This window comes from Meles meles, chromosome 7, assembly GCF_922984935.1.
Source record: "Meles meles chromosome 7, mMelMel3.1 paternal haplotype, whole genome shotgun sequence".
Taxonomy (NCBI): Eukaryota; Metazoa; Chordata; class Mammalia; order Carnivora; family Mustelidae; genus Meles; species Meles meles.
In genome coordinates, this window is record NC_060072.1 from 84,750,004 (window position 1) to 84,774,764 (window position 24,761).

The 24,761-nt window shown below is 41.2% G+C and overlaps 2 protein-coding genes across 3 annotated transcripts in view; one reads left to right on the forward strand and one right to left on the reverse strand.

Annotated features, from left to right (window-relative positions):
* Positions 1 to 990: 990 nt before the first annotated feature.
* AMIGO2 (adhesion molecule with Ig like domain 2) lies at positions 991 to 4,208 on the reverse strand. 2 transcript variants are annotated; one of them, XM_046013762.1, is made up of 2 exons: positions 4,060 to 4,186; positions 991 to 3,679 (listed from the first exon to the last, which is right to left on the reverse strand). In XM_046013762.1, exon 2 carries the CDS (start codon positions 3,615 to 3,617, stop codon positions 2,052 to 2,054), a length of 1,566 nt encoding a protein of 521 aa, XP_045869718.1. In that variant the 5' UTR covers positions 3,618 to 3,679; positions 4,060 to 4,186; the 3' UTR covers positions 991 to 2,051. The 2 variants fall into 2 exon arrangements, with proteins under 2 accessions (XP_045869718.1, XP_045869717.1); XM_046013761.1 differs by having other exon boundaries at positions 992 to 3,679; positions 4,078 to 4,208.
* Positions 4,209 to 4,224: 16 nt separating this feature from the next.
* Positions 4,225 to 24,761, forward strand: part of PCED1B (PC-esterase domain containing 1B) — a 146,114-nt gene continuing 125,577 nt past the window's right edge. The window contains exon 1 of the mRNA XM_046013764.1: positions 4,225 to 4,321. The gene's annotated coding sequence lies outside the window, so the exon portion shown is untranslated. The remainder of the gene's footprint in view (positions 4,322 to 24,761) is intronic.

Below are 24,761 nucleotides of genomic sequence, written 5' to 3' on the forward strand. Positions count from 1 at the left end.
TTTCTCCAAGCATGAAGAGTGAGGACTTCAAGGTCATACATATCACAGAATTCTTCCTTAATTAATTAAATGACAGGAATAGGAATAAAACGTTTGCCTGTAACAGCTTTGGGTCAAAGTTTCTTATCTAATTGGGAGGTCTATGTTTTAAAGGCAGAAGCTGCAATTTTTACACACCACACCACAAAGAATTTTCGATGCTACCGAGTAGTGTCTCTGCATCCTATTCTGGGGGGTACAGAACTGGGCCACTCACTCACTCCTCAGCCCCCTGCTAACCGGTGTCTGCCACTGGGAGCCTGGCTTGGCACTTACAGAGCTGTCACCAAATGTCCACTGTTGCCCCCAAACCACCAGTTTGTCAGTCTTCCCTCATCATCTCCTTCTCTGAGTCTTCGTCACTGTTGCCCATTTTCACCTTTTGCAAATCGTCTTCTCTCTCAGCCCCAGGGACAACACAGCCCTCAATCCCCTTTGCCACTTTCTGACCACCCTTTTGTCTCATTCTTTGGCTCTTTCTCTACTCCCACCATTCTTGGACTCCCTTGTCTTTGCCAGGAAGAATCCCATACCTGAGCTCTCCTTCCATCCCGGTCACTAATTCACTTTGTCGTCTTACATAACCCGCAATTTTCTCTGGGCTTCATTTGTCCCTGAGAAAGAGAAGGAGACGGACTTGACGGTCCAAAATGTCTCTTCAGGCTATGCAGCACTAGGCTAGTCTATCCTAACCCCACTCCTGGAGTCTATCGGTATGTGGGACAGTTTCTGAGAGCCCAGATGTGTCTGGGCCAAGGCCACCCAGACATCATCACTTCCGGCATGGGCAGGAACCTAAAACATCCCTTGCCTGTGATCTTCATTTTACAGCTGAGGCAGTCTAGGTCCAGAAGGAGTACTCGATCACCTCACAGCAGAGTCGGGAACAAGGAGGAGGTCTCTTGAGCCCTCAGTGTGCTGCAGGATAGGGGCTGAAGTACATAATGATATCAGAGCAAAGCATCATATAAAGGCATAAATTGGAGAGAACACTTTAGAGCTTTTCTCTGACAAGATGAACTCTATGCTGTAACTCCAAAAAATCTGAAGAGATACTTGTTAGAGAGGGTGCTTTACACAGAGCAGAACAATCTGATCACATAAAACATCTGAGATTTATGTTTTTAAATAGCCAAATAAAACAGAACATCAAGTCACAGAATACATATATTTACATTAATTCAAATGCTCAAAGCACAATACAGTAGGATCTATTGAATAGTTCATATAATTTGGTTTACATATACACGAGCCTATGAACAAACATTAGCTAGAACAAAGGTTTAAGAAGTTACTCAGACATTTTGGTATTGACATCTACATATTTATGGCAACAAATGATGATAACTTTCAACTTTCAATAAGATCTTTTGTGCAAGGATAAGAAATGTACAGAATGGAAAAGAAGACAGTCAAACAAATGTACCTTTATTGCACTATTTATCTAACACCATTTGGGATGTGGTGTTATCCAGCAAATTGTATCAGTGTATGCTGTTTCTTGCCGTCTCGGAAGATGAAATTAGCTGAATTATTCCCAAATCTAACCTTACTTTTGTGCTTTGTAAGTGCCATTTGGTTCTTCCTTCTGCATCTTTTAAAAAATAAAATAGGACACTGATGCTTTTCTTTAAAATAACTTTGGTCCTAAGAAGTTAGTAAAGTCTCTTTTTAAGGAACACCCATTCATGAAATTTATTATTTCTTTCAAGAATCCTGGACAAAAAGACAAGGTCACCTCCAGACCAGCTTTGAAATGGTCAGCAGCGCTAAAGACTAAGAGACTGTTATCTAGAACTTAAACTTTGGAAAACAACCCCATCTTTTTCTGGCACACTGAGGAACCGAAGTACCCCTCACTACATTTCCTAGTAAGCAGTTAAAGAGGCCATTTGGTTGCATTTCAAAACACAAACAACACCATTTCTGTCCTCCTGTTTATTCTGCAAACTGCACAGAAAGTTAAGTATGGAGTGATTAAATGACTACAGCCTACACAGACAGGCACAAAATTAAGCGGACGCCACAAAGGGTGTGTCTGAAAACACGGAATTGATCGAATCGGAGTCGGATTTCACCCTCGTGGACTTCAGGATGCCCTCGGCTATGACCGGTTCACTGGGAAAGAGCCTGACTTTGCCATTCTGCCCTGCAGCGGTATCCTTCAGGGGTTCCATAAACACCACTCTTTTCCCAGCCCCTGCCTTCCGATCGTCAGCGGGGGCATCGCTGGCAGGGCCGGGGTTCAGAATAGACGCATGGGCATTGCTTTGGTTGAGAGTATTTTTTTGTCTCTTGGTTTTACATTTGCAAGGACACGGCGTCAGATAGAGGTACAAAAGTACCAAAACGATACTGGCCACGCAGGCTGCAAGGGTGGTGAATGCTGTGTTAAATGCCTCGTGGGCATGGGATTTGTTTACGGTGAAATTGCTTACGTTGATGGTGACATCCACCGTCTCATTTAAGAGGCGCTGCCTGTTCATGGCAATACAGGAATAGACTCCAGCGTCCTCGAAGCGAGGACTTTCTATGACCAGACTTCCATTGCGAAACACGTGAAAGTTCTCCAGCTCTTTATTGGGCTCCAGCAGCCTGTTATCCGGACGGACCCAAATGAAATCGGTATTTGCATTGCCTGTCTTGCTGTCACAGGGGACAATCAGCCTTTCCCCGACTTGAGCTTCATGAATAAAGCCAAGTGCACGGAAGGAGCCATTGATGATGCTGTCCGAGCAATTCAGAAAGCTATCCTGGAGCAGAAGCACCTGCTGGGAGTGCTTGGAGTCAGACCACAGGCGACAGGTATAATCATTCTTAAAATCCATCACTGAGCTAAAGTGTCTGCGATACCAAAAGATCAGCAATGAATAAAGGGAACAGTCACAGACAAATGGGTTTCCATGAAGGTAGATGCCTCTCAGCTGTTTTCCTGGGACTAAATTAATATGGTGCATTGGCAGGGAGGGGATTCGGTTATAAGAAACATCTAGAAACATCAGTTCTGCCAGCTTGAACCTTCCAACATACAAATCCATGGGGAACTGCGTAAGAAAGTTTCCACTTAAGTAGAGTTTTTGCAACTGGGAAAGCCCTCCAAAAGCTGAGGGATCCAGATAGGAAATGTGATTGTTGTAAAGCAGGAGCACTTCCAGAACCTTCAACTCTTGGAACACTGCACTTTTCAGGGTCTTCAGCTTGTTGGACGATAAGTCAAGACACTTCAGATTTGGAGTTGTGGAAAAACTGCCTGTGGCTACGCTGGTGATGTTGTTGTGACGAATAATGAGGGTGTTCAGCTTAACAAATGATACCGGAATCCACTCAGCATCCAGGAGCCCGATTCTGTTATAGCTCAGATCCAGCCTCTTTATCAGTCTGAAAAGGTTCCCAGGCACCTTGGACAGGTTTTTGTTGGTGCAGCTCACGATGTCCGTGGCACAGATGCAAGCAGTGGGGCACACCCCGGAGGCGCCACGGCTCACAGTCACCGTGATAACCAACAAACACAGCAGCTCCCTGCAGCCCGGTCTGACAACTCCAGGCAGGGTGGGCAGCGTGTGTAAACGTAAAGACATTATGGTCGCCTCCAAGTCTCTTCCTGGCGCCTTTCCACCAGCTCAGCCTCCCACCAGTGAACCTGGTAAACAATCAATATTTGAAAGGGGGGGGGGGGGGGAAGCAAAGTTAACTACCACCAGTTAACCCTTAAGAGTCATATCTTGCTTTCTTTTCAATAACTTTTCAATGCAGGTTGTATGTCAGGCTGAGGGAGCCTACTACGGTGGTTTTTACTGTTAAATGCAATTTCTTTTCCTGGGGTACTCCTGCTTACAGGCACTGACGGTCGCAATCTATCAATACAACCGTCTCAACATCAGAAAGTCAGTATTTTTTTTTTTTTTAACGTGCAGGCTGCGTCGTTTTTTAAACTCCCTGCAACAGACACAAAAATACACAAACGCATCCTACAAACAAACGGAAATGCATAGGAAGCCACCCCTCCAGAAAACAACTCACAGAGCTGAAAAGCCTCACCGGCTCTGGGGATAGGCCGCCGACGGTGGTGTCTTCTGAAGGTCTGTGAGTCTGTCTGTCTCTGTCCGTCCCTCCAGCCTTTTCCGAGTTCCTTTCCCTCCTGCTCCCGGCGGGCGGCACCCTCTCGCTGGCTCTCAACTTTGGGGAGTTTCAAGCTGCCGCGGCGGCAGCCACCCCGGACGCAGGAAACGTCTCGGCCGGCTCCGGAGGGTTCTCCCGGCCTCTCTTCATTGCTCGGCTCAAGGTACCGGCTCGGCTCCCTGGCCGTCGTGTGTCCCGGCGCGGGGCGACCCACTCCCGGGAGCGGGGTCCGAGGGGCGGGGGCGCCGGCAGCGGGTCGGTCCCGGCCCCGCCTCCCCGCGCTCGGGAGCCAGCAGGACCCGGGGTTCCCGCGCGCCACCGCCCGGGTTTTATTCCCGTGCGCGGGGTCGGATGCGGGGCGGGCACACGGTCCCGCCCCTGCGCGTCCTCCCGCCTGGAAGCCGCTCAGAGGCTGCGGGCGGGAGCGGGCTGGGCGCACAGCGGGGGGCGCGCGGCGCGGGGAGGGGGCGGCGGCGCAGCCAATCGGATCGGCGGCCGGCATCCCTCTCACTGTCCCCCCCACACCCCGCGGCCTCGCCGCCACCTCCTGCCTCCCGGGAGAGAGACGCGTCGGAGCGGGGTGCACGCCCGAGGCTCACCCATTCCCACCCGCTGTGTGTGCTTGTGTCACCCCTGAACGGGGTGGTGGGGTGGGGCAGGGGTTCAGGGGTACGCCCAGCCAGGGAAGGAGAGGTCTCTCCCTTGAAGACCCCACTTGTCGCGGCCGCCGGGGTCCCCTGAGCTCCCCGACCTCTTGTAGCTTTCTTTGGGCCAGGGCCAAGAGGGCTCCTGCCGGGCTAAGTGCAGAGGCTTTTAAACGTCTACAAAATAAACCCAGAAGTGGCCTTCCGTCCTCGGCCACATTGGCCGGGGGAGGGCGGGGCGGGGGGCGCAGTGAGTGGGCGGGAGTGTAGGGAAATGACACTTTCCCTCCGGTGCCACCAGCATCTCTGTTTGGGTGAAGGAACCGGGAAGGCACTGTGGGGACACGCCGCACCTCCCTGAGAAAGTTCTATCCTTTTCCTAACTCGGGAGGCGGCATCAAGCATGGTGCCCAGTCCGAAAAGGAGAAGACAGGAAAGAAGGCTTGGGGCCGACCTTCCGGCTGGAATGCAAAGATAAGGATTTTAAGCTTCTAAAGGAAAAAAAAAAACTATATATCTATATATAGAGAGATATAGATATAGATATATAGATATATATCTATATATCTATCTCCCGAAGCCAGACTCCCCCCCACTTTTTTTAGGGGGTTGGAGTGGGCGGGGGTGGGGTGGCGGTGGAAGCAAGTGTGTTCATGCCAGATAGAGACTGATCCTAGAAGGGGTCCCTGCTCCGGGGTTCTTCATAACTCCCAAGAGACTGGCGGGCGAGCATGCTTTGGTCTTAGCAAACTAGGAAAGGCGCAGTCCGAGGTGAACACCCTGCCAACCTACCCGCCCCCACCCCACCCCGCAAACAAACAAACAAACAAAAAAAGCCCAGCTGGACAAATGCAAGGTGGAAGGCTTGGGGCTGATGAGCTTTTCGATTAAAAATCCGTTTTTGTTTAATTCCAAGATCAGTTTTAACGATGGGATTTGACTGAGCCAGATGGCCCATTTGTCCATTATATCTGGATTTAAAAAAATAAATTACTGCCCTGACAAGAGATAACTAACTAAAGCCGAAGGGACTGAAAAGCAGACCAAATTGAGAAAACAGGAGTGGGGCAAATAACTTGTAATATTACTTGAAAAATAAAATGGATGTTACAACAACCAACTCCTCCCTCTCCCCCACCCCCCCAAGCACACTTGAGCAACCTTGAATTTACTGGGAGTTGGTCCCTACATTGTTCATGAATGGATTCATGTGGTAGCACAGATCTGTTAGGCTAGTGCCAAATTTAAATAGAACTTGTGTGCATTGTTAATTTAGTCAGTCTGCTTGTAGAACAGATCTGGACTAGCCCTGGGAAATCAAGATTTTTTTTCAGGTGAAAGCAGCTTGATTCAGGGTAGTTTCAGTTTCGTGAAAAATGGAATTTTATCCTAAGAGTGCAGCGTGATGTGCTCTAAGAAAGCTTCCTCACTGTGGGCTCCCAAGAGAGGCAGAGGATGAACATTTCGAAAGTTAAGCCACACTTCCTAGGGCTCTCAAAAATCCTGGGTCTCCAGGCCTTGGTTTTTACAGTTAACAATGGTTAACACAGAGAAATGGAATTGAACTCACTCAGAGGAATGCTCTCTAAATGACTAACAAACGGGTTTTTGCAATGTTTTACTAAGGACATGACATCCTATTCAAAGGAAAGCATGAAGGTGGAAGAAAGTCCTGTATGTCCTAGGAAAGTACTGTCAAAAGAAAAGGGACTCAAACGTGGACCCAGATTATGTCCTTATAGCTCTAGGGGCATCCTAGAAACACGCATGCAAAGATCCCACAGCAGAAATAAACCAAATGCACTCAACATCTACACACGCTTATCTATTTGAAGGCCTCATTTTTGAGATTCTGCCCATTTGGCAAGAGGAAAGGCATTTTGAAAGGGGTGGGTTTTCTTGGCTTTGAGAAGAAAAAGCTAAGCACTTACCTTAATTTTGGGGGTAAGGTGTGGCCTTATGTTATGGAGGGAACTTTCTCTACATCCTTTTATCTCTCCTGCCAGTTCCTCTCTTTCCATTAGAAGGGAAGTTCCACAAGGGCAGAAATGTTATGTCTGGGACACTGCTCTATTCTTAGCTTCTAGAACTCTGCTTGACACTTGCTTGGCATTCAGTAAATTTTTGATAAATAGACTGAGGAATGGGGAACCTCTTCTAGGCCTATTTGAGCTGAGTCTGGTGGTTGATATTCTGTTCTCTATACTTCATAAAGCTTGTCAGAGAGACAGAAGAGAGGGGAGGGAAAGAGGAGCCCTGTGAACAAGACTTGAGTCCTAGATCCAGTGGTACCTGAAGGCCACTGCCTACGATTACTTCCTTTCTAATTACATTTTCTATCCCCCTTTATTTTCTTAAATTATTTTAAGTTGCGTTCATGTGCTTGTGACTGCAGGAGTCTTAGAGTGTGTAATGATGATGATGATAAATATGAAGGGCTATTACGATGTGCTACATCCTGAGCTCTGTGTTTTACATGAATTATTTCACTTACCGCTCGCCATAACACTGCAACATTATGTAATCCTATAATCCAGATGGTAAACAACTGTGTTCCAAATTATTTGAAAATGGAATGGGATGAAATTAGCTTGAGGCTCCATTTGAAGGATTTAGATTAAACTGAAAAGAGATGTTTCTGACGGGGTGGCTCGAGGCTGGAATGGTTGCCAAGACAGATGGTTGAGTTGCCTTCTCAGGAGTTTAAAATAGGACAGATAGATATTCTTCTGGTCTTTTCCACATGGCACAATCTTTCGGTATTTTTGACCATTCATTGACTCCAGTGGCTGGTAGAAAGTGGATCAATTCTGAATCTAGTGTGCAGAGGCAGGGGTGAGTGTATGAGAGTGTCTGGCCTGGTCTGCAAGTAACTCTGACCTGGGGGCAAGGATTTAGGTAGATGAAATCTCGGGGTTTTCCCCTGTTGCGGTCAAAGACTTAAGGCCTCAGAGATATGAAGCAAGAAATGGTGATAGCACTAGTTTGTGATTCCGAGTCCCTTTTACTAAGAACGAACACTTCACTAGTCCTTTAGGTCCTACGAAGGGCTTGTCTATTCTGTGTCTCCTCGGATTCCAGCACCCATCCTGTAAACAGGTGGCACTGGGACACCAGCAGATATCTAACATGGCCTCCTTCTGTCACCTGGGGACGCATCCGGGGTTCTTCAGGAATAGCCCCCAGGGGTCTCCAGCTCTGCAGGCACCTGACTGTTGCACACAGGAGCTTTCTGCCAAGGCCCCCCTCACTCTGGGGAAAACACTGTGCAGAGGGTTTTTACAGTGTGTGGAGACCGGGCCTATGGGAAACCCGGCCCTTTGCCCACCAACTCTGAAGTGTGCTCTGCTCCTGTAACAGAGCTCCTGTTTTTCTTTTGGTCTCATCCAGTTGGTTTTTGTAAATTGCCCAGGACTTATAGTAGAACCAGATTTCTCACCCAGGCCTATGTCCCTGGCTGTATGGAGATTCAGACTCTGGCCCTGTGCTCTCTGAACTCCAGGGGGGCCTGGGTCAGCTGGTGACTTGGTTCTCTGGAAGCTGCCTTGTCTAGAAATGCATGCTAGTCAGTTACCCGCAAGACCTTTCCAGGGAGAGTCCAGAATGGGCAACTTTTTGAGCAGTTCTCACTCATCTGCTCTATCTCCTGTCTTCAAGGACATAGACTGCTTAGGTTGTTTCTTTTTTCGTTTTCTTTCTTTTTTTTTTTTTTTCCTAGTTTAGCTGACATGAGATTCACAGAAACAAAACTCACCTTTTTTCACCTTTGAAGATCATCTGAAAGAGTACATACTTATGTCATAGCAGTAGGTTTTTAGAATTGTCCTCTTTCCTTATCTGCATTTTCTGTTTTTTTTTTTTTACAATGGTTTTGTGATATGAAAAAACACAATGAGTACTTGCAGTTGTTTCAAGTTACTTGTGACTAAGTCATACGCATCAATGTTTCTGCTTTATTGTGATTCCGATTTAATATTCAGGGACTCTAGTTTCAGAGAGCAAAACTCTCTTCTGATTTCTCTGATGGAAGTGATTCTAATTTCCCCTGACTTGTTCTGGGTTGGCACCACAATCCGTTATTTGGCAAATATTTACTGAGCATCTACTATGTGCCAGACACTATTCTTTAGGCTGAGAATTATAGCCATACATAAAGGCTGTCATAGCCGTGCAAGCCCAACTAGAATGAGAGGCATACTAGTCACTCATGTATTTCTCGGTGACCAATTGTCCGTGCTCCCAGATGTGAGGCTCAACATCGTTGGCTGGGTCAGCTCCCAAGAGCTATGCATCCTTCTCTCTCAGCGCATTCTTAGACCAGTCTTTCTGAAGGCAGAAGGACTCGCCCCATACCACCACGTGTCCATGTGTTTTTGCGTGAGAAAGAAAAACAAAAAGAACTGAAGCCCTTTTTTCTTAATCCTAAAAGTACAACATGCTCAGGGTAGAAAAATTGGAAATACAGAAAGGATGTAAAGAATCAGAGAATGCCATTTATAATCTTACTGGTAAATTACATTTCTGCTCAAAGAATAAATCCATTGTAGTAAGGAAACTGAGATGTTGCAAAAGGATGGTTTATCATAATTATGTAAAGAGAAAAGAAATAAACAGACTTTGGTTTTTGTTGTTGGTGGTGGTGGTTTTTTGTAGGTTTTTTGTTTTGGGTTTTTTTTCCCCTTAATGCTCTGAAATTCTCAGCCTTAGGAATGAAGTAAGCAGATGAACACTTGCTTTATAAAATTCAGTGTGTCAAAGCAGTGCTCCTAGCATTATGGTTACCTCTTGCAATTTTGGTCATAAATGGTGGGTGCTCTAATTTCCATTTTGCTCATTATTAGCCTGAAGGAATCATCTAATTGAATCTCTAATGCTATTACATTCCTCAAAACTGGGACTAATTCTATCTCTCTGATAAATATGGACAATATTTCACAAACCCAGTTTGGAGAATTATAGGAAGTGTTCAGTCTCCTATTTTATGTTCTTTAAAAAAATAGGATTTCCTGTAGTAGTAATTAAATGGTCACTTTTCATAAAGGTACTATCTGCATATTCAAAGGAATACCTGATTTGGAGCAATAAGTATTTGCTAGACAAAATTAACACAAAATAAAATGGAATTGAGAGAAAAAATAATAAACTCTATCAGAGAGCCGCCACAATTGTAAATGCTCATTCTATTATTTTCAGCAAATATAAGGCTCTCTGTGGTGGTTTTTGCATGCATAATTTGCTCTGGAACTCTGACCTTTCAGTCTGTGATAGTGAAAAGCAATATTGCATTCATATAAGGGAAGTCAGAAGGACCTGTGGAAAGATCCAAGAAAGTGCGTTTGATAACAAGACCCAACATTTATTGCATTTTTACTACAATACACCAGACTTTGCATTTAATTCTTTCAAGAGCCCTAAGAGATGGTCATTAACATCCCCATTGTCTAATGAGGGCAATGGGGCTGAGCTGGTTTATGTAACTCATCCAAGATTAGCGGTAGAACCAGATCTCTCACCCTGCTGTCTCACTGTGATCTCACGCTCTACCATTAGCTCTAATGCTTCCCATTAGGGAGGAGAGGGGTCAGCCCTGATTTAAATTCCATTCAGCAAATATCGTTAGTCCTGGCCACAGTCCCAGAGCCATCATATGGTTGTTCTCCTCTAGGAATTTATAGTGTTATTTGAAATAATTATAGGGTATAAGACAGTATATAATTCAATTTCAAAGTGGACATAGCAAAAAGCCAAAATATTTGCAACAGAATAGGCATTTTGGACATTGAAAAATTCCAATAAGGAGGGTTTTTAGATCTTCCTCATTTCTTGTTGACTCAACAAAGACAAGCATATGCAAATAAAAGTATAATTTGGGAAGAACCCCTTGAATGGTTAAGGATGACAATTATCTTAGAATCAAGCGACAATAATATGACTTCTTTTATCCATGGCATTCATAAGGGAGAATTATAAGCAAGAAAAGGAGTATCTCTCTCGCCACAGTTAAGAGTCTCAAACATCCTCTAATCACATGCCAAATGGCAATGTGTCAAAGAAAAATAAAGGTGGCATGGTAAAATAGAGCATTGACTAACGAATCAACTTCCTGTGTTGTGGTGGGCAGAACTTCCATTTATTAACCGCATAATCTTGGGTAAGTGACCTGGTCTTTCAGTCTCCCCCTCCTCATCTGTAAAACGGGAATCCCGTGTGAGCAGAAGCACCGCTGGGTTTCACACAGTTGACTGAGATGAGCTGAGACCTGGAAAGTTGCTTTGGGAATGATAAAGCGGGAAACAAGTATCACAGGGAGTCCCAGTCCTGTGTTATTCATCTTTGCTGTCCTTGCGCCTTGGACGTGATCTGACACAGCACAGATGTTGAGCAAATGTCTGTTGAACCTAATGGAACTGAAGCTGGTTTTATGTACAGAAGAAACAGAGCTGGAGAGGTGCCTCGCCACAGTGATGTTTGCTCTAATTATGTGGCTCCCCTGGGCCAGGCTGTACCAGAGTACAGCGGGTCCTCCAAATGAGGACCTGCTGTTGGCTCAGCCCTGCCTTATTCTCCTAGGTACTCCGCTGCAGACTGGAGGGAGCTGCGGGTCTGGGGCGTGGGCTTCTCCAAGCCCCTTGGGACTCAAAGCTGGCATGTTGTGGGGAAACATCCTGGGCGGAGACTTTTAGCTAGGAGTGATGATTGGCAACCTCAGAACACATGGGAGACTACTCAGAGGAGTTTTGAACTACAGGAGAAAAACAAAATAAAACACCAATAATAATAATAATAATCACTCTCTCCAGAGGGCAGCTCTCACATGTTGTTACTTGCATCATGAGACAAATACGTGGAAGGAAACCAGGGAAGCCGTCTTGGAAGCTGTTGTGTAGAAGTAGTCAGGGGCAAATCTGAACAAGTTGCTGAAGGATGAGTCTGCTCGTTAACATTTCCTACTTTGCAGAAACAGCGGGATGACGGAAGACATGCTCTTGTGGCCGCCATCCACATTTATCTAGAGGCAGAACTTCTTCATTGACTCAATTATAGTTATTGAAACGGTTGGACATCTCAGTTCCTCTCTTCTGAATCCCTTTTGCCAGGAAGGCCCCAAGGACCTCAGGTCCATTTGCACAAGCGGGATATGCATTTACCCAGCAAGTATCAACATGTGTCTTTTTGTTTGTTTGGAATGTCTGGGGGAGAGCCGGATGGGGGACTCTCCAGATAGGGCCACCTTCATAACGTCCACATACCCCACCTTGACGGGGTTCAGAAGCTTGATATTTTTCATGTCCCGGAGTTCATTGTAGAGAATGTGAATGATTTATAATGTCCCCCCCCCCGAAGAATACCCACCTGTGAATTTAAAATAAAAATCAAGTGGATTAGAACTTGATATGGGCCTGATCAGAGTCTCTGCCTGTAAGGAAGCTTTGGGAAGCCAAGTTTATAGTCATAGGTATGTTTGGTGAGTGTGAAAGGAGGGGGAGGTGTAGGTTGTCTGATGAATGTAATGTGTAGTGGGATCAAACTGTTATAGCACAATAAATCCATTGTTGCAAAAGAGTTATGTCTTCTAATAAGACCACATACTCAGATTGGCTGCACGTGGCACCGTCATCCCTGGGCAGGAGGTGCCAAGCAGCTGATCAGTGAGCTTTCAAGTTACACAGGAAAAGCAATGACATTATGATTCTGCCCCACTAAGAAAATTACTCATTTTATTAAAGGCAAGGTCTTCCTCTTTTTCTCATCACCACAAGAACAGAGTACACAAAGACAGAACAATGTCATCAGTAAGGCTGAATGGTGGTCACACAGAAGAGACGCGGATAAACAAAGAACCCAACTCAATCAGAAGGAGATATCAGAGGGGTGCCTGTGTGGTGCAGTTGATTAAACCTCTGACTCTTGGTTTCAGGTCAGGTTGTGATCTTGGGGTCATGAGTTCAGGCCTGGCATCAGGCTCTGTGCTCAGCATGGAGTCTGCCTAAAACCTCTCTGCCCCTCCCCACTGTGCTCTCTCTCTCTCTCTCTCAAGGAAATAAATAATTTTTTTAAAAAAGAATTAAAAAAAAAAAGAAGGAAGCAAAGTGGGAGGGAGGGAGGGAAGGAGGAAGGAAGGAAGGAAGGAAGGAAGGGGTGTCAGAAAGCAATGGAGATACCTGGAAAGAAAGCAGTCATTTCGCAGAACCTCAATAAAACATCATGATAAATCTGTACATTGAAAGTAAAACAAATAATTACATAAACAGAAGTTGAGTTCTGACCAACCATTCTGATGAAAAATTAGAAGTTCCCATAGTCATGAGACAAGAATCATGGAGCATACACAGAAGAGAATTAGCCAAATAAGGGCAATGTCACCCAAATCAAGGAACAGAACATTTACCAGCACTCTAAGGCTCCCATGTTCCCTTCTGGGCACTAACTCCCCACTGGTAACCACTCTCCTGACCTCCACCAACATGGATTAGTTCTGCTTGTTTATACTTTATAGAAATGAAATATATACTCTTTGTGTCTGGCTCTGATTGCTGAACTTGCATTTGAGAGATTCACTCTTATTTTTACATGTTGGCCTAAATCGTTTTCATAACTAGTCACTATGTGACTCTTTAACAATTTAGTGAACCATTCTATTATTGATGGACACCTAAGTAATTTTCAGTTTTTTCTATTTCAAGTACTGTTTCCATGAATATTCTAATACTGGTCTTTTGACAAACATAACGTGTACATTTCTATTGGGTATATACCTCAAAATGTATTTGCTTGGCCCAGGTGGTACACATACTCAACTTGAGTAGTTAACTGCCAGTTTTCCAAAGTGGATGTGCGAATTTATTCTCCCACAGGTATGGGAGAATTCCTGTTCCTCCACATTCTCATCAGTACTCTTTACTTTGCATATTTTTCATCTTGACCATTTTGGGGGGTAGGTAGTGGCATTCCATTGAGTATTAATTTGCACTTATCTGAGGACTAATGAACTTGGGCAAATTGTCATATGGTTATCATTCATTTACATATACTCCTTTATGAGTCTTTGGACCATTCTCCTATTGAGTTGTCTTTTTCTTATTGATTCTTTGTATATTCTGGATTTGTGGGGTCTTTTATCATATATATAGGGTAAGTGTACATAAATACATATATTCAATATTTTTTGCCATCCTATGTGTTGCCATTTTGTTCACCTTGGTGAACAGTTCTTAGTTTCAATATAGCCAAGATTATCATGTTTTTCTTTTATGTTTCTTCTTTTGTGTTTCCTATTTAGGAAACATGGCCTACTCAAAGATCCAAAAGATGTTTTCCCTAAAAACTTTATTGTTTTACTTTTCAGTTTATTTCTCTAATCCATCTTGCTGTGATCTGAGTTTGTGGTCCCCCAAAATTTATATGTTGAAATCGTAACCCCTAAGCTGTTGGAATTAGGAGACAGGGCATTTGGGACATGATTAGTTCATCAGGGTGGAGACCTCATGAATGGGATTAGGCTACAGAGAGATCCCTGAACACTTTCCACTACTGACCGACAGCAAAAAGTTGCCATCTATGAACAAGAAAGCAGACCCTCACCAGACACCAAAGTTTATTCTGTTTTTGTTTTAGCAGCCCCAACAGACTGAGACACACCTGGAATTGATTCTTGTGTGTGATGCGAGGTAGAAGTCAATATACATTTTTTCCCATATGGATATTCAGTTGCCCCAACATGATTTATTGAAAAGACCATCCTTTTCCCTACTGCCCTGCATGTCCACTTTTGTCATAAATCACATATGGGTCATGAAACCATGTATGCACGTGTGGGTCTGTTCCATTGGACAGTTATCTGTTCCAGCATCATACAATTTTGATTACCATCATTTTATTATTCCTTATTAATTTTTTTGAAAGTTTATTTATTTCAACACCCGATGTGGGGCTCAAAGTCACATGCTCCTCCAACTAAGTCAACCAAGTGCCCCACTTACCTTGGGTTTATAATAATAGTTTCTGCTATCTCATATGTGCTCTTCAAGCATGTCTTGGTTAGTCTTGGCCTTTTGCATTTCCACATGAATTTTGTTTTATTTATTTTTTTAGGGAGTGAACGGGGAGGAGAGGGGCAGAGGAGAGGGAGAGAATCTTAAGCAGTCTCCATGCCCAGCACAAAGCCCAAGGCTACCTCACAACCCTGAGATCATGATCTGTGCCAAAATCAAGAGTGGGATGCTCCATATGAATTTTAAAATTGATTTATAAATTCTTGGGGGAGGAAACCCACATCTTGGATTTTGGTTGCAAGAGCATAGAAGTATGCATCAATTTGGAAAGAATGTACATTTTTACAACATTGAATCATCCATTCCATAACAATATATATATATGTCCATTTATTTGGCTATCCTATATTTTTTCTCAATAGTATTTTATAATTTCAGCTAGAGGTCTTGCATATTTTTGATTTATTTATTTCTAAACATTTGAGTTTTGGGATGCTATTGTAAACATGTTTTATGTTCTATTTGTTTATTGCCAGTATATACAAATATGACTCATGCCATAGTCAGCTTGGGCTGCTATAACGAAGTACCATAAACTGGACAGATTACAGGCAACATTTATATCTTATAGTTCTGGAGGCAGGAAGTCCAAGATCAAGGTGCTGGTAGCTTTGGTGTCTGGGGAGGACCTTCTCCATTCACAGATCATGACTTCTCACCATGTTCAAAATGATGGCAGGAAGGGGCGGGGGCCTCTCTCTGGAAGGTCTTTTCTAAGGGTGCTAATCCTGTTCATCAAAGCTCTGTTCTCATGACCTAATTGCCCCCCAAATACCCCATTTCTTTTTTTAAATTAACATATAATGTATTATTTGCCCCAGGGGTACAGGTCCGTGATTCATCAGTCTTACACAATTCACAGTGTTCACCATAGCACATACCCTCCCCAATGTCCATCACCCAGCCACCCTATCCCTCACTTCCCACTCCCCAGCAACCCTCACTTTGTTTCCTGAGATTAAGAGTCTCTTACGGTTTGTCTTCCTCTCTGCTTCCATCTTGTTTCATTTTTCTTTCTCTTCCTCTATGATCCTCTGTCTCGTTTCTTGAATTCTCATATCAGTGAGATCACGTGGTAATTGTCTTTCTCTGATTGACTTATTTCACTTAGTATAATACCCTCTAGTTCCATGCATAGTGTTATAAATGGCAAGATTTGGGGTTTTGATGGCTGCATAATATTCCATTATATAAATATATACCCTCTTCTTTATCCACTCACCTGTTGATGGACATCTAGGCTCTTTCCATATTTTGGCTATTGTGGACATTGCTGCTGTAAACACTGGGACACATGTGACCCTTCAGATCACTACATTTGTATCTTTGGGGTAAATGCCCAGTAGTGCAATTTCTGGATCATAGGGTAGCTCTATTTTCAACTTTTTCAGGAACCTTTGTACTGTTTTCCAGAGTGGTTGCACCAGCTTCTCACCAACAGTGTAAGAGTGTTACCCTTTCTCTGCATCCTTGCCAAAACCTGTAGTTTCCTGACTGGCTAATTTTAGCCATTCTAAAATTAGTTTTGATTTGTATTTTTTGTGGTTTTGATTTGTATTTCCCTGATGCTGAGTGATGCTGAGCACTTTTTCATGTGTCTGCTGGCCATTTGAATGTCTTCTTTGCAGAAATGTCTGTTCATGTCTTCTGCCCATTTCTTGATTGTATTATTTGTCCTTTGGGTGTTGAGTTTGATAAGTTCTTTATAGATTTTGGGTACTAGCCCTTTATCTGATATGTCCTTTGCAAATATCTTCTCCCATTCTGTCCGTTGTCTTTTGGTTTTGTTGACTGTTTTTTTTTTGTTGTTGTTGTGTAAAAGATTTTGATCTTGATGAAGTCCCGATAATTCATTTTTATCCTTACTTCCCTTGCCTTTGGCCATGTTTCTAGGAAGAAGTTGCTGTGATCCAGGTGGAAGAGGTTGCTGCCTGTGTTCTCCTCAAGGACTTTAATGGATTCCTATCTCACATTTAGGTCTTCAATGCATTTGAATCTATTTTTGTGTGTGGTATAAGGAAATGGTCCAGTTTCATTCTTGTGCATGTGGTAGTCCAATTTTCCCAACACCGTTTGTTGAAAAGACTGTCTTTTTTCCATTGGACCTTCTTTCCTGCTTTGTTGAAGATTAGTTGACCATGGAGTTGAGGGACCATTTCTGGGCTCTCTATCCTGTTCCATTGATCTATGTATCTGTTTTTGTGCCAGTACCATACTGTCTTGATAATTACAGCTTTCTAATAGAGCCTGAAGTCTGGAATTGTGATGCTACCAACTTTGGTCTTCTTTTTCAACATTCCTCTGGTTATTTAGGGTATTTTCTGATTCCATACAAATTTAAGGATCACCAAATACCCCATCTTTTAATATTATCACCTTGGGGTCAGGATTTGAAAATATAAATTTTGGAAGGGACACCAACATTCAATCTGTAGCAATTAATTTTAGTATTTTGACTATAATTTTAGTATTTTGACTATGTCCTTCCTATATTCTTTTATTAATGCTAAGAGTCTGTCTATAGATTCTTTGGAAATTTTCTACATGTTGGGGCACCTGGGTGGCTCAGTGAGTTAAAGCCTCTACCTTTGGCTCAGATCATGATCTCAGGGTCCTGGGATTGAGCCCCGCATCAGGCTTTCTGCTCAGCAGGGAGCCTGCTTCCCTTCCTCTGTCTCTCTCTGACTGCCTCTCTGCCTACTTGTGATCTCTGTCAAATAAATAAAATCTTTTTTAAAAAAAGAAAGAAAAAGAAAAAAATTTTCTACGTGCAATGATTTTATTGTCTGGAAATGACAGTTTATTTCTTCTTTTTCAATCTTCATGACTTCTCTTTGTCTTGCTTATTGCATGGGCTAGGCCTCCAGTTACAATGTTGAATAGAAGTGGTCACAGTGGCTATTTTAGACTCAGTCCCAATATTCAAGGAAAGTTTTCAGTATTCTACCATTGAGAATGATGTTTGCTGTGGGTATTTTGTAGCTCTTTTTTATCACATTACAGAAATTCTATTCTTCGTTGGCTAAAAGTTTTTGTCACAAATGAATATTGAATTCATCAGATGTTTGTTCTGCTTTTGGAAAGATCATGTGATTGTATTCCTTTTTCTTTGAATGTGGTAAACTAAGTTTATGAGTTTTGACTGTTAAACCATGCTTGCTACCTAGACTAAACTGCACTGTTTACTGTACCACTGGATTTGATTTCCTAGTACTTCATTAAGAATTTTAAAATACTGGGGCACCTGGGTGGCTCAGTCATTAAGCATCTGCCTTCAGTTCATGTCATGATCCCAGGGTCCTAGGATAGAGCCCCACATTGGGCTCCTTACTCAACGGGAAGCCTGCTTCTTCCTCTCCTACTCCCTCTCTTGTGTTTCCTCTCTCGCTCTCTCTCTCTCTCTCTCTCTCTGTCAAATAAACAAATGAATAAAATCTTTAAAAAAATTTTTTTAATTAAAAAAAGAATTTTAAAATATTTATGAAAAAGGTTTGCAATTTTTTCTCAGAATGTCAGAGTTTCAAAGTCAAATCTCTGCTGTTTTCATTTTTTGAAAAGTCTGTGAACCTTTGATTTTGTTTCCGCCTTTTTGAAGAATTATATAAGACTAGTGTTATTTTTCCTTAATTGTTTGGAAGAATTCATTGATAAGCTCACTGGGCCTGGGATTTTCTTTGGGGAAAGGTTTTTAAATTATAAGTTCTAATTTTTCATATATACAGGATTACTCATATTTTTTAATTTCTTCTTCTATCAACTTTGGTAAATTGTGTTTTTCACATAATTTGTCCATTTCATCCAAATGATCAAATTCATCTGCAGAGTTGTTTTTAGAATACCTTTATTGTGCAATCTATAGTGGTATCGTCTTTGTCACTGCTATTGTTGTTATTTGTGTTTTGTCTACTTTTTATTTTTTTAAAGATTTAATTTATTTATTTGTCAGAGAGAGAGAGAGAGAGAGAACACAAGCAAGGAGAGTGGCAGATAGAGGGAGAAGCAGGCTCCTGGATGAGCAAGGAGCCGGATGCAGGACTGGATCCCAGGACTCTGGGGTCATGACCTGGGCTGAAGGCAGGCACTTAATTGACTGAACCACCCAGACATCCCTATTTTGTCTACATTTTAAATATCAGTCTTTTCAGAGTTTTGTCAGTTTTGCTAATCTTTTGGAAGAATAAAGTTTTGAGTTTGGTGATTTTCTCTATTATGTGTTTCATTTTTGTTCCCTTGGTTTCAGCTTTTATCTTTATCATTTATTTCCTTAGGTTTGGTTGCGGCTCTTTGTTCTAGCTTTTTGAGATTAATCCTTAAATTGTTGATTTTTAGACCTTTTAGACCTTTATATATGCATTTAAGACTATATATTTCCTCTTAAGCATCATTTTACCTTTTTCCCAAAAGTTTTGAAATATATTTTTAATTATTCAGTTTAAATATTTTCTAATTTCTGTTTTTTCTTTATCTTATGAGTTATTTCAGCTGTATCATTTAATTTTTAGGCAGCTGGGTTTTGTTCTATTTTTATTTTTGACCTCTAGCTTAATTCCATGGTGGTCAGAAACCATATTCTCCTCCTCCTCCTCCTTTTTCTCCTTCTTCTCCTCCTCCTCCTCCTTCTTCTTCTTCTTTTTTATTTTCAAATTTTTATTTCAATTCCAGTTAGTTGGGGCACCTGGGTGGCTCAGTTTATTAAGCCTCAACTCTTGATTTTGGCTCAGATCATGATCTCAGGGTCCTGGGATCAAGCCCTACATTGGGCTCCAAACACAGTGGGGAGTCTGCTTGAGATTCTTCCTCTTCCTTTATCCCTCGCCCCACTTTGGTGCTCTCTCTCAAATAAATAAATCTTTAAAAATAATATAAAATAAATTACAGTTAGTTGAAATATCATGTAATATTAATTTTAGGAGTAGAATTTAGTGATTCATCACCTCCATATAATAATATCAAGTGCTCATCACAAGTTCCCTCCTTGATACCCACTCTAGCTACATCCATGTTATTGCAAATGCCAAGATTTCATTACTTTTGGTAGCTGAGTAATATCCCTTATATATATACACACCACCTCTTCTTTATCCTTTCATCAGTTGATGGATGTTTGGGCTCTCTCCAAAATTTGGCTCTTGTTGATAATGCTGCTATAAACATTGGGGTGCATGTATCCCCTTGAATGAATATTTTTGTATCCTTTGGGTAAATACCTAGCCGTGCAATTGCTGGATCATAGGGTAGCTCTATTTTTAATTTTTGGGGGAACCTCCATACTGTTTTCCATAGTGGCTGCACCACATTTGCATTCCCACCAACAGTGGAAGAGGGTTCCTCTTTCTCTACATCCTTACCAACATCTGTTGTTTCCTGTGTTCCTAATTTTAGTCATTCTTGCAGGTGTGAAGTGCTATGTCATTGTAGTTTTGATGTGTATTTCCTTGATATTGAGTGATGTTGAACCTCTTTCCATGCATCTGTTGCCATCTGAATGTCTTCTTTGGAAAAATGTCTGTTCATGTCTTCTGCCCATTTCTTAGTTGGATTATTTGTTTTTTGGGTGTTGATAAATTCTCTATAGATTTTAGAAATGAACCCTTTATCAGATATGTCATTAGCAAATATCTTCTCCCATTCCAATAGTTGTCTTTTACTTTTGTTGATTATTTCCTTAGCTGTGCAGAAGATTTTCATCTTAATGAAGTCCCAATAGTTCATTTTTACTTTTGTTTCCCTTACCTCTGGAGACGTATCTATTAAGAAGTTGCTAGGGCAGATGTTGAAGAGGTTGCTGCCTGTGTTTTCCTCTAGGATTTTGATGGTTTCCTGTTTCACATTTAGGTCTTTTTTCCCTTTTGAATTTATTTTTGTGTATGGTGTAAGAAAGTGATCCAATTTCATTCTTTTGCATGTTGCTATCAAGTTTTCCCAAAGCCATTTGTAGGAGAGATGTCTTTTTTCCATTGGAGATTCTTTCCTGCTTTGTCAAAATTTAGTTGACCATGTAGTCATGGGTCCATATCTGGGTTTGCTATTCTATTCCACTGATCTATGTGTCTGTTTCTGCACCAGAACCATACTGTCTCAATGACTATAACTTTGAAATATAACCTGAAGTCTGGAATTATGAAGTCTTCAACTTTGCTTTGCTTTTCAAGGTTGCTTTGGCTATTCAGGCTCTTTTGTGGTCCCATACAAATTTTAGGATTGTTTGATTTAGCTCTGTGAAAAAATGCTGATAGTATTTTGATAGGGATTGCATTAAATGTGTGAATTGCTTTGGGTAGTACAGATATTTTAGCAATATCTGTTTTTCGAATCCATGAGCATGAAATGTTTTTTATATTTCTTTGTGTCCTCTTCAGTTGCTTTCATGAGTGTTTTATAGTTTTTGGAGTACAGATCTTTCACCTCTTTGCTTAGGTTTATTCCCAGGTATCTCGGGGTTTTTGGTACAATGGCAAATAGGTTTGATTCCTTGATTTCTCTTTCTGCTGCTTTATTATTGCTGTATAGAAATGCAACAGATTGACATATGTTAACTTTGCATCCTGCGATTGTACTGAATTTATTAATCAGTTCTAGCAATATTTTTGGTGGTCTTTCAGGTTTTCTACATAGGGTTTCATATCATCTGGGAATAATGAAAGTTTGACTTCTTCCTTGCCAATTTGGATGCCTTTCATTTCTTTTTGTTGTCTGATTGCTGAGTGTAGGACTTCCCCTACTATGTTAAATAACAATGGTGAAAGTGGATATCCCTGGTTTTTTTTCCTGACCCTAGAGGAAAAGCCGTCAGTTTTTCCTCATTGAGGATGATAATTACCTGTAGCTCTTTCATTTATGGCATTTATTATGTTGGGGGCATATTCCCTCTATCCCTACTTTGTTGAGGGTTTTTATCAAGAATGGATGCTGCACTTTGTCAAATGCTTTTTCTGCACCTTTTGAGAGGCTCATATGGTTCTTATACTTTCTTTTATTAATGTGGTGTATCATGTTGATTGATTTGTGAAATGATACTTGCAGTTTAGGAATAAATACCACTTGATCATGGTGAATGATTTAGTGTATTGTTGGATTCATTTTGCTAGCATATTATTGAGAATTTTTGCATTCATATTCAGCAGGGATATTGGCCTGTAATTCTCTTTTTTAGTGGGGTCTTTGTTTGGTTTTAGAATCAAAGTAATGCTGGTCTCGTCTAAGAGTTTGGAAGTTTTCCTTCCATTTCTATTTCTTGGAACAGTTTGAGAAGAGTAGGTATTACCTCTTTTTTAGGTGTTTATTAGAATTCCCCTGGGAAGCTCTCTGGTCCTGGACTTTTGTTTATTGGGAGATTTCTGATAACTGAATCAATTTCTTTGCTGTTTAAAATTCTTTTTTTTTTTTTAAAGATTTATTTATTTGACAGATAGAGATTACAAGTAGGCAGAGAGGCAGGCAGAGAGAGAGGAGGAAGCAGGCTCCCAGCTAAGCAGAGAGCCCGATGCGGGGCTCGATCCCAGCACCCCGGGATCATGACCTGAGCTGAGGGCAGAGGCTTTAACCCGCTGAGCCACCCAGGTGCCCCGTTCTTTGCTGTTTATTGGTTTGTTTGGGTTTTCTATTCTTATTTTAGATTCCTTAGTTGATACATTTCTAGGAATTTATCCCTTTCTCCCAGATTGTCCTATTTGTTGATATATAATTTTTCATAATATCCCCATAAAATTATTTATATTTTCTGTGGTCTTGGTTTTGATCTCTCCTCTCTAGTTTATGATTTTATTTATGTGGGTCCTTTCCTTTTTGTTTTTGATAAGTCTGGCTAGGAATTTATCAATTTTACCAATTCTTTCAAAGAACCAGCTCCTGGCTTCATTGATCTGTTCTACTGTTTTGTTGTTGTTTTTTCTATATCATTTATGTCTGCTCTGATCTTTATTACTTCTCTTTTTCTTCTGGCTTTAGGCTTCATTTGTTATTCTTTGTCTATCTCATTTAGGTGTAAGGTTAAGTTACCTATTTGAGATTTCTTGCTTCTTGAGGTAGGTCTATATTGCTATATACTTCTCTTATGACTGCTTTTGCTGCACCCCAAAGGTTGGACTATTGTGTTTTCATTATCATTTATTTCTACGTATTTTTGTATTTCTTATTTAATTTCCTGGTTGAGCCATTCACTCATTCTTTAGTAGGATGTACTTTAACCTCCGTGTTTTTGTGGTCTTTCCAAATGTTTTCTTGTGGTTGACTTCAAGTTTCATAGTGTTGTGGTTGGAAAATATGCATGATATGATGTCAATGTTTTTGTACTTGTTAAGGCCTGATTTGTGACTTAATATGTGATCTATTCTGGAAAAAGTCCCATGTGCCTTTGAAAAGAATGTATATTCTGCTGCATTAGGACAAAATGTTCTGTATATATCTGTTAAGTCCGTCTGGTTCAGTATGTCATTCAAAGCCATTGTTTCCTTGTTGATTTTCTGCTTTGATGATCTGTCCATTACTGTAAGTGGGGTGTTAAATTCCCCTATTATTGTTGTATTATTATCAATGGGTTTATTTATGTTTGTTATGAATTGTTTCATATATTTGGGTGCTCTCAAGTTAGGGCCATAAATATTAACAATTGTTATATCTTCTTGTTGGATAGTCCCCTTTATTATGATATAGTGCCCTTCTTTTTCTCTTGTTACAATCTTTGGTTTAAAATCTAGTTTGTCTGATATGAGAATGTCTACTCTAGCTTTCTTTTGACATCCATGCATGACAGATGGTTCTCCATCCCCTCACTTTCAATCTGTAGGTGTTTTTAGGTCTAAAATGAGTCTCTCTCTCTCTTTTTTTTTTTTTCTTTTTCTGAAAGGAGTCTCTTATAGGCGGTATGTAGCTGGGTCTTTTATTTTTTTTTTTTTCCTTATCTATTCTGACAAACTGGCTTTTGATTGGATCATTTAGTCCATTTGCGATTCAGAGTAATTATTGATAAATATGAATTTAGTGCCATTTCATTACTTGTTTTGTCATTGTTTCTGGAGATTTTCTCTGTTCCTTTCTAGTCTGTCACTTTTATCTTTCTTTCCCAATCAGAGTCCCCTTTAATAGTTCTTGCAGGATTTGTTTAGTGTTTATGAACTCCTTTAGTTTCTGTTTGTCTGGGACACTCTTTATCTCTCCTATTTTGAATGACTGCCTCGCTGGATAGAGTATTCTTTGCTGCATATTTTTCCCATTCAGCACATTGAAGATATCCTGCCATTTTTTTCCTGGTCTGCCAAATTTCTGTAGAGAGCTCTCTTGCTAACTTTATTTGTCTTCCCTTGTAAGCTTCTCTTGCTTCTTTTAGAACTTTTTGCTTTATCTCTATATTTTGCAAATTTAACTGTGATTATATCTTGGTGTTGGCCTATTTTTATTGATTTTGATAGGCGTTCTCTGTGCCTCCCCAGACATTTGGATGTCTGTTTCCTTCCCCACATTAGGGAAGTTTTCAGCTATTATTTCCTCAAATAAACTGTCTATCCCTTTTCCCTCTCTTCTTCTTCTGGGACTCCCATGATACCAATGTTATTACACTTTTGGAGTCACTGAGGTCACTAAGTCTACATTCATGATCCAATATTTTTCTTTCCCTCTTCTTCTCAGCGTCATTCTTTTTCATAATTTTATCTTCAATATCACTTATTTGTTCCTCTTATTCTTGCATCTTTGAATCTTGGTTATAGCATTTTTTATTTTGGCCTGACTAGTTTTTATGTCTTTTATCTCTGCTGTAAGGAATTCCCTGGTGTCTTCCATGTTTTCCTTAAACCCAGCTAGTATCCTTATGATTGTTGCTTTAAATTCTGGATCAGGCATATTACTTATATCTGTTTCAACTACATCCCTCCTCATGACCTTTTCTCGTTCTTTCCTTAAGGATGAATTC